This window comes from Mytilus trossulus, chromosome 9, assembly GCF_036588685.1.
Source record: "Mytilus trossulus isolate FHL-02 chromosome 9, PNRI_Mtr1.1.1.hap1, whole genome shotgun sequence".
In the NCBI taxonomy this organism is placed as follows: domain Eukaryota; kingdom Metazoa; phylum Mollusca; class Bivalvia; order Mytilida; family Mytilidae; genus Mytilus; species Mytilus trossulus.
Window position 1 is genome coordinate 76,181,251 of NC_086381.1, and position 10,878 is coordinate 76,192,128.

Consider the following 10,878-nt stretch of genomic DNA (forward strand, 5'->3'; position numbering starts at 1 on the left):
CGGCACAATGGCAAATTGTAAACTTGCGGCCAAAACAACAAAAAAACATGACAATAGTTGATACTTACTTTAATGCTGAAGTGTCATCTGCAGACCAATTCACATATAAGATTTTTCAACAGAATACTCTTCAGAACATGGTTAACACTGAAATAAAAAATGCACATGTTGTATAAACAAAACTGTAAGGGTAATTTAAAATTTAACACAGTAAACTAAATACAGCTTTGTCTGTCCACCCATTTGACTTAGAAAGCACCCGTAAACCCCCATTTCAAGGCAATTTTACCTCTAACGTGTTTTCAGTGTCTAAATTCATTACGAAAAGTCCATGTTTACAATGTTTTAACTGGTTTATTAATAACTTTTATAAATGAAAGTACAATAAGGTCAATAGTGCACATGTAGATTCCCTAAATAGGTGTAATACCACCATTGATTTTTCCCTATTAGTCTTTGTTAAATTGGCACTTTTAAAAAAAATTGTACAGTATTTACCTTTAATTCAACTAAAGAAATACTTTGCATGTATAAAGTTTAATCCTTTCCAGTGATACAGTGAAAATTTCACACATTTCATTGCATATAAGAAAGTAATCATCGCCGGAAGTAAACAACCCAATTTTGACACTGTTATTTACTGGTTACCTGTTTTGGTAACTATGTAACCTTAACGTTCCAAAATATTTTATAAGACCATGCATCAAATAAAAAAAGAATGATGCTTTCAGACTCCAAACATACATATTTACGACTCAGAAAAATTTAAGTGCATTGAAATGCAGGGTTAATTTTCTACAACTGTCAAATTCAAGGGAATATTTTTTTAGGCCTACTTTCGTATGGAACCGGATGTGACGTACCATGAATTGGTGGTATTACACCTATATCAGATACTTTAAGCAATAAGTCTTTTGTAATTGGTGTATAGAATGAGTGTAAGGTGTATATGTCCAACTGGCAGGTTACATCTGACCTTGACCTCATTTTCATGGTTCAGTGGTAATGTTTTTTTTGTTTGGTCTTTTTTTATAATACTATATGCAATATGTCAACTGTATTTGTTGTATGGAAATATTTTACAACTCAACATACTGAAGCTGCACACCAAATATAAATTATCATTCCCTTAAAAAAAGCCAAGAAAACTTTGACAAATTTCATTGTACAATGAGTGCTGTAAAATGATAAACTGTTAGCAAACAGGAAGTGGATACACAACAGATATAACAAGAGTGAACACGCTGAAATGTCTCGCATGTTCATTGATTTTATGTTGATAGTCCTAAATATCTGAATATATAGTTTTACTACAGGTATCACATTAACTCAACATAATTAAAGAACATGAAGCAAAAGTCGGATAAACTAAACCATAATACATATGCACCTTACAATCATTGGATACACAAAATATAGTTTATTTGTTGCTTATAGTTTCTTAGAAACAAACTTGAAAATTAGGTCAAGGTCAAATAAAACCTTTAACCAACAAATGCCATAGATATTGCTTATTAGGTCTTCTCAGAGTAAGGTATTAAACCTCCAATTCGTGACTTATTTATGATTTGAATAATTTTGAGTGCTGAAAACCATTGAACTGGGATTTTTATGTGTGTGTGAATTTAAGGGCTGACTGAGAATTTCATCAATTTTGATAAATTAAGAAATAATTAAGGTTCCAAATCCATCAGTCTAAGTAGACTTTAGATGACATTTTCTATTTAGGATATATGTTTTTTGGTTATACAACTCTGAACGTGTTTAGGTCTGATACATTTGGCTTCCGAAATCTTTGAATTTGAGCATTCCTTATGAAGGTTAATCATTTTTATCTAGAAAAGCGCCTCATACGCACAAAATTAGTAAGACAAACTCAAACAAAATTAAGACATTTTCAGACAAATAGAGACAGTATACATAACTTGTTTCCCATGATAGAACAATGCACTTTTTTTTTCTTTTTTTTAGAACAATGCACTTAAATTACATCTGAAACAATTACATCTGAAATAATTTCTTTGGCAATGATGTTGATGATAAAGTAAAATAGAAACAGTAAATACGAAGGTCAATAATCAATTAATAGTAGAAAATGATTGACACAGTCCACAGCCAACATAAAATGTTATTTTTAAGCCAGACAACTTGTAATAACTATTTTTTTGTGAATTCGTTCCTCCTTTGCTGGTATCTGCTATAATTTGAAAATGTTGAAAAGTGACCTTTAGCTGTTTATCTTCTGGTCTGTTGATCTTTGATGAATTGCTGTCTCATTATCCATCATACCTTATTTATGACATTAATCTTGAATGAATGTTCATAAGAATTCTTTATATATGTAATACACATTTCTTTGTAGATTTATTCCAATTATGGATGGATTCAATACACTGTTACAGTAGATTGGAAGAGGACAGAAATAAATCTGATGGCAACAAGAGAACATCAGATGATCTTGATCCACCGATAGTTATTGTTGGCACTTGGAAAGATGCCTTGATCTGTGATGTAGAAGAGGTATTGGAAATTACAAATGTTGTCAGAATCTGATGTTTGTATAAAAAAGAAGATGTGGTATGTTTGCCAATGAGACAACTCTCCAAAAGAGACCAAATGACACAGAAATTAACATCTATAGATCACTGTACGGCCTTCAACAATGAGAAAAGCCCATACAGCAAAGTGTTTATTTGTACAGATACCTGTTTTACTGTTTCACCAGACCAACACATATGACATATATTGACAATATATAAATGCAAGCTTTATCACATGTAAGGTTAAAAGTGTTTATAGGAAAAGCAATCAGTTTTATTAGTTTACAAAAGATCTTTCAACAATTTCTGAAATATGATATAGTACAATAAACCCTACATGGATGTACGTAGATAAGAGGATTAATTTTTTTTTTTTTAGATTGATGATGCATGCAGAGAAAATATTTTAAAGTATACAGAGAATATATCAGACGATGAACTAGGACATATCAGGCAAGACTACTTCATTTCCAATACAGAAGATGATTCCAGTGTATTCCAGCAAATACGAGAAAACATCCTAAATTTAGCAAGAACAATGAGAACATGGAATACAGATTATCCTTTAAAATTTATTCAGCTTGAAAAACGACTTCAAGAAAAGAAGAAGGTGTTACCTATTATTTCCTTTCAAGAAATTCAGAATGTTGCTATTGATACACCTCAGCCACTTAATGATGAAGAACTTAGATTGTTCCTGGAATTTCACCATGAGATCAGAGCCTTAGTTTATTTCAATGATCTTCCTTCTTATATTATTTTAGACACACAGTGGTTGTCTGATGTTTTCAGATGTATTGTCACAGCCAAAAAATTTAGTGCTTTTAGTACAAGAAATACAAACAAATGGAAAGAATTATATAGTAGAGGCAAATTGCATAGCGAGGTTTTAGACGACATATTTAGAAAAAGTGAAAGCATTTTTTCCAAACACAAGGATCATATCCTGAATGTAATGGAGAAATTTGATATCATTATACGTCCTAACACATCGGAAACTCGAGGAGATGCTGGTGATGACAAACCTCTCTATTATCTTCCTTGTATGATTAAATCAGAACCCGAATGTGACATATACGAAATGTTTAATGTGACGGAAAACGTATGTACTAAGTCTACCTGGTTATGTTATATATTTAGGTTTCTACCACCTCATTTAATGAATCATTTAATTGCGTCACTTTGCAGGAAATATAACGTTGCAGAAGTTGTCACTAAGGAACAGAAAAGACAAATTACTCTTTTCAGAAGCTCAGCTGTCTTTGAGTTACAGAAAACGACAAAATTGAGAAAATTACTTATTATGAAAGGTCCAAATGTTATTCAAATTCAGATTTGGCAGTTTGGGAAGCAAGTCACTGTTGAAAGAGGTTTGTTCAAATACATTTCAGACTTTGTGACAGTGGAAATAATCAAGTTAATAAGTACAAGATTCAAGATGTCCAATGTAAGATTTGAGTTGAAGTGGGAATGTGGCCAAACAAAACCAGAGTGTGTGACAGGATCATTTGATTTAAGTGAAGATCAGAAAAACGAATATTATTGTGAGACATGTACTACTATACACACATTCACTGGTGAATGGTCAGATCTACAACATAAAACATCTGATGTAAGTTAAAGATTTGTTCATATTTTACATGTTTCATGTATTCTATATAGAAAATGTGTAATCATATTGTACACTTAGTACCATGTTTCAGTCCTTCCATCTACCTATATCCTATGCAAGTTTTCCTTGCTTTTCTCCTGGGTACTAAAGTTATAGTTATTGAGTAATAAAAATATTTTTTGCACTTTAACAGGTCAGTGTGTTACTGTTTGTTATTGAAGAAATAATTCATGGGGGCTTGAATTTATTCTTATTTTACCACGGGTTGGCTCTTTATGACGAATATTTTACTGCGTGAGTGAAATTTCAGCATAAAGGGCAAACCCGTGGTAAAATCAGTATAAATGCAAGCCCCCATGAATTATTTCTATTCTTATAGGACGAATATGGCAATTCTTTTGGATGGAGGCGCTCTCGGTGAAGAAAAAAAATTGCTGTTCCCATAAATAACGCACACGTAAGACGTTAAAGAACAGAGCAAATGGAACTAGTGGCATGCTTTAACTATTACAATAACGTATTTGGATAGATTTGAATGCTTTTAAATGATAGCTTAATTACTTGTATGTCACAAAAAAACAACATATGACGTGGGAGTACAATTGGAACCGCCCGAACATTATATTCATATTTTACCACGGGTGTGTACATTAAGTGTATAATGGACATCATGTTAGATTTCGATATGTATGGGTTAAGTAAATTCTAAATTTGGTTTGCTGTCACCACATAAAATTTATGATTATTTTCATTAATAATTCATAGATTTAAGTAGAGTGATGTTTTAATTAAATATAAGGTAGTAGTGGTCAACCGATAGTGGTTATTAACTTTTGTTTAAAAATTATTTTTTATTGTCACAGAGTTCTGAAAATTTTCCCAGATCTAATCTTCAAATCGAAAGCTCAAGTCAAACGCAAACTACAGTTCAATCCACCAAGGTAACAATCTATTATTTTATTGTATAGCATATTTGTATAACTAGTAGTAAATAGTTATCAAAAGTACCAGGATTATAATTTTATACGCCAGACGCGCGTTTCGTCTACATAAGACTCATCAGTGACGCTCAAATCAAAATAGTTAAAAAGCCAAACAAATACAAAGTTGAAGAGCATTGAGGACCCAAAATTCCAAAAAGTTGTGCCAAATACGGCTAAGGTAATCTACTCCTGGGGTAAGAAAATCCTTAGTTTATCGAAAAATTCAAAGTTTTGTAAACAGAAAATTTATAAAATGACCATATAATTGATATTCATATCAACACCGAAGTGCTGACTACTGGGCTGGTGATACCCTCGGGGACGAAACGTCCACCAGCAGTGGCATCGACCCAGTGGTGTAAATAGTTATCAAAAGTACCAGGATTATAATTTTATACGCCAGACGCGCGTTTCGTCTACATAAGACTCATCAGTGACGCTCAAATCAAAATAGTTAAAAAGCCAAACAAATACAAAGTTGAAGAGCATTGAGGACCCAAAATTCCAAAAAGTTGTGCCAAATACGGCTAAGGTAATCTACTCCTGGGGTAAGAAAATCCTAAGTTTTTCGAAAAATTCAAAGTTTTGTAAGTATTACATAAAGTGCAATGTCAAATAAGATAAATTTATAAGTATTACTTATTTTACTTAAAACAAATTCTTAAGAAAATATCATGCATTCATCAAATCGAGCAATTGTCTTTGGATTGACACTATATGCTTTGTAATAGTTTATTCCATCAAAATGCAAACTATTGAGACAATTCATGTTATAAAATCATGATACTCTTAACTGAGCATTTTACACATTTTAGCATTTTTAAGCATGACTGACCGAGTAGGCTATTTCTATGATTTTGCGCCGTTTCCCTTTGTCCCTGAATGTAAAAAAAACAAACATTTCCTTGAGTTGTATGAAACTTATAGGAATAAAATTGAGAATGGAAATGGGGAATGTGCCAAAGAGACAACAACCCAACCATAGAGCAGACAACAGCAGAAGGTCAACAACAGGTCTTCAATACAAGGAGAAATTCTCGCACCCGGAGACGTCCTTCAGCTGGCCCCTAAACAAATTATATACTGGTTCAGTGATAATGAACCCCATACTAAACTCCAAATTGTATACTTATTTCCAGTTTATGAGGTAACTCATCTCTGAAGAGAAATCCAACTTGTTTTACTAATATGCATACATAGCCAAAGAGTTAAGACATACTTGCATGCTTGGCTATGTTGATTATTCAACCTATCTTTATCTTAAGACATACTTGCATGCTTGGCTATGTCGATTATTCAACCTATCTTTATCTTAAGACATACTTGCATGCTTGGCTATGTCGATTATTCAACCTATCTTTATCTTAAGACATACTTGCATGCTTGGCTATGTCGATTATTCAACCTATCTTTATCAAAATAGAATAAAAGAATAGGTGCCACCTACATTGACAAATTGTCTTCGTAAACCTTTCATGAATATTACCAACTATTTTCTATGGAAAATGAATGACATACTTTTTTTTTTGAGGTACGTGTCCGTGTCCAAGCTGGTGAGAGGGAGTTTTCAAATATCAATGAAAGGGCAACAGGAACAGCCATTTCGACAGGGGTATGTAACACCACATTGTATTTTTGTGCTATATTCATTTCCTAAAAATCGAAATGATAAAACAGGAGAAGTTCAGTTTTCCATTCGATATCATAATAATTTAAAGATTGAACAATGACTAGATATATATAGAAGAACAAAATTGTTAAAAAGATTAAATGTAAGTATTCTTTTATCGATGGTTAAAGTTGAACAAATGTTGACTTCCACAAAAATTAATGTGAATTAATTTTAGAATGTAAATTCAAACGCTTGAAATAGAATTGTTGACAGAAATATTTCTATTTCTCTTTCTTACATGTCTATAAAACCAGGTTCAATCCACCATTTTTAACCGGATTTTTTGACAAAAATGTCGGTTATTGATTTGGGGATGTACGGCGGTCAGGCAGTCGGGCAGTTGGGCGGCCAGGCGGGCGGCAATCAAATGTTGTCCGTGCATTAACTCATGAACCGTTCAGCCAAAGCTTTTAAAATTTTAATATGTTGTTACTGACAACTCAATGAAGGTCAAGTTCAATAATGGCGATTTTGACTTTTACCGTTCAGGAGTTTTGGTTCTTGAAAGATTGAAAAATGGAGTTTCCATTTGTGTCCGTGCATTTACGCATGAACTATTCTACCAAAGCTTCCCAAATTTTAATATGTTGTAACTGATGACAAAATAGAGGTCAAGTTAAATAATGACGGTTTTGACTTTTACCGTTCAGGAGTTATGGTTCTTGAAAGATTGAAAAATGGTGTTTCCAGTCGTGTCCGTGCATTTTCTCATGAACCATTCAACCAAAGCTTTTGAAATTTTTATATATTGTTACTGATGACAAAATAGAGGTCAAGTTCAAGAATGACGATTTTGACTTTTACCGTTCAGGCGTTATGGTTCTTGAAAATTGTAAAATGGCGTTTCCATTCACGTTGTTGAATTTACTCATGAACCCTTCAATCTAAGCTTTTCAAATTTTAATATGTTGATACTGATGACAAAATGGATGTCAAATTAAATATTGACGATTTTCACTTTCACCATGTATCAGTAATGGTTCGTGTGATATTGCCAGGACACAAATAAATATTAATAAATCCGGTTTGCTGTCGTTGTGACAGCCTCTTGTCTACATTTGAAAATGCCTGTACCAAGTCAGGAATATGACAGTTGTTGTCCATTCGTTTTTTATGTGTTTTGTCATTTGATTACGATTGAATTTTCCTCGGAGTTCAGTATTTTTGTGATTTTACTTTTTTTTTCATCAACATAAATCCTTTTTCTCATTAAATAATATTTTCGGTTGAACGCTTGCCTTTGTGGAACTTTCCCCTTTGATAGTCATCATACTGCTGTTAGTTAAGTTGAAGCAATCATATTATCATGAATGTTTTAAATTGTTAGACCAGATGCAAAAAAAAATCAATAAATGATACATGTGTTTAATTATTATGGTTTTCCAAGAAAAAAACATAAATTTGACACTGTTTCCTTATCATTGATACCAAAACAAACTATTTCTGAATTATTATCAGGAAGATTTTGATTAAAAGAATTGAGTGAAAGTTAGTTTCGGCTTTGGTGCCAGCTCCTTAGTTTTACTTATTAATATAAACTGTTTATGTTTTTGTTTTCTTGCTAAAACTTCTGTGAGTACTTGACCAAGTTAACTGTCAATTGATTCAGCCAAAACTTATGCGAAGTCTTATTGTAGATTATCTTGTTCTTGTTTTACATCACAATTCTTAACTCTTATTTTCTTTCCAGTTCACAGAAGAGGAAATTAATTTTACAAAGATGGGAATGATAGCATTGAATATTTTTGCTGATGTTTTATATGATTTATTAAAACCAGATAAACCACATCTACGTCCAAGGTGTGATTGTGATATAACATACTTATACAGTGAACACAGGAAACTTAATAAACATGTTCCAAGTAATTCAAACCACCGACGATGTCCTCCTGGACCATGGGGAGGATGTTGGCAAGACTTGCAGAATACGGACATAGCTATTGGAGATGATATTGAACGTATAAGACTTACAAGAAACGAATTACAACATTCTCATATATTTAAACTTGACGAAATACGTTTCAATGAATTAAGTAATATATCAAGTGACCTTTTAAAAAGATTCGATAGCCATAACACACCAACAAGGCTGTATACAGATCAGCTTAAGGACATTCTGGCTAAAACTATTTCTGGAGAGGAAGTGAAATCAATTAAAAATGGAATATCAGGTACATATACTTTAGACCGTTTTTTTTTGTATTTCTTAGCCTTTTTCGTTTTCCCTGTAATGTTTAATATTCATTAATATAATCTGGGCTATTTTCGTGATTTCCTAGAAATGACAATGACCATGACTAGACTTGTTTGTAAAAGAATAAGGGTAAATGAAGACTTGTTTGTATTAAAATATAAGTGTATGCAGACTTAACAATTTATTAACGTTGAGATTTGCTAAGACCCTTTTGCGATATATTTTAAGCATTCCGTTACCTGATATGAGTAGTCATTCTAGCTTCGCCTACTGATTTTGCCATTGATAAATATTTGAAGTATAATTTGAAACAGTTATAACAAGGGTTACTCAGGAATAGAAATATTGTCATGTTTATTCTTCTTTAAACCTGGCAGTAAAATTGGAGCACCTATTAAATGACATACCAATTGCACTTTGGTAAATTGTTCTCGTCCTAATCAGTAAATGTGCATTATACAAATGCCACTGGGCATTAAACAACAATCGTTCAATTAGTATATATAATTTTATTTTAGGAATGACGATTGAAGTTGAAATTGAGCACTAAATCAATGTTCAACCACAATAGAGAAACATATCATAAGAAGCCCACAGTCTACCAAAGTAACAGATTTGAAGTCGATCATCTATAATAGAAACATGAATCTGTCAAATTCAGGTTGAAACTATATATTCATAAAACTATAGGCAACAAGATGAAGAATGTGAACCAAGCTGAAAATATTGGACTAAAGTTAAAGATTTGATAAATATGTGACTATATAATTACTGTTTTTTTTTCAAAAATATTCACATGCAGCAAATACTGTTATATTGATATTGCTAATAACATATACTACTCATATAATCGCTATTTACATACTTTAATAAATATGTGTGAAACTTTATAAACTTGTATATATAAGTATCTTTACAGTGAAATCAAGAAAACTTGTATAGTGCCGTGAGGAACATAAGACAAAACAGGAAAGCATTTTCTCTTTGTTTTTCATGAGAAAGATATAAGAAATATTTGTCCATAAGGGCATCAGATGTTGATGCTATATATATATTCACAGCTTTATTATCTAGGCACCCCTTTACGGCTGGAATATTGTTTTGTTATGTGTTTATCCCAGATTTGTTTTACATATATCCACCGTCTTATTTCATTCATAATAAAAGTAAAATTTATAGGTAGTTGTTTGATAGTCTTAATTATTCAATGTATTGCTTGAAATATTTGGCAGTTTTTTTGTTTTTTTTTTGTTTTACCAAAATGAAAACAAGCAATAAACCATGAAGAGACACATCTATTGCAATATGTGCGTGTTGACTTTTTGAAAGAGTATAAGTTTATGATAACTTATATGATATTACACAGATACTTTTAATCGGTTGGACCTCGTTTTACATTACCATGGATATAGTGAACTGTGTTAGTTTTTCAAATGATGTTCGTTGTTGTTTGCAGAAGAAAACGCAATCGACTTTTTCAGACAATGTCCGAATATTGAGTTAAATAAAGGCAACAGTAGTATACCGCTGTTCGAAAGTCATAAATTAATTGAGAAAAAAAACAAATCCGGGGTTACAAACTTAAACTGAAGGAAACACATCAAATATAACAGGAGAACTACCACACAACAGAACACAACACTAAAATGTAACACACGCTGAAACGAACTATAATATAACAATTGCCAAAGTATGCAATCAGAATTAACCAGTATAAGACAATGTCTGGTCATCATGTGCTTGGGATCAATTGAAAATAACAATTATCAGACAATATCTTATTATTATGTTCTAGAGATCAATCGGGAATCACCATTATCAGACAATTTATTGTACGCTTGACTTTTTGTCCTCCAGATCAATCGTCAATCTCCTGT

The 10,878-nt window shown here is 32.1% G+C and overlaps 1 protein-coding gene across 1 annotated transcript in view; it reads left to right on the forward strand.

Annotated features, from left to right (window-relative positions):
- The window catches only part of LOC134684946 (uncharacterized), an 86,690-nt gene extending 76,516 nt beyond the window's left edge, over positions 1 to 10,174 (forward strand). The window contains exons 10-15 of the mRNA XM_063544266.1: positions 2,363 to 2,520; positions 2,920 to 4,152; positions 5,016 to 5,093; positions 6,667 to 6,747; positions 8,498 to 8,978; positions 9,520 to 10,174. Of these exons, the coding sequence (XP_063400336.1) occupies positions 2,363 to 2,520; positions 2,920 to 4,152; positions 5,016 to 5,093; positions 6,667 to 6,747; positions 8,498 to 8,978; positions 9,520 to 9,551 (2,063 nt within the window). The 3' untranslated portion in view covers positions 9,552 to 10,174. The remainder of the gene's footprint in view (positions 1 to 2,362; positions 2,521 to 2,919; positions 4,153 to 5,015; positions 5,094 to 6,666; positions 6,748 to 8,497; positions 8,979 to 9,519) is intronic.
- The last annotated feature ends 704 nt before the right edge of the window (positions 10,175 to 10,878 follow it).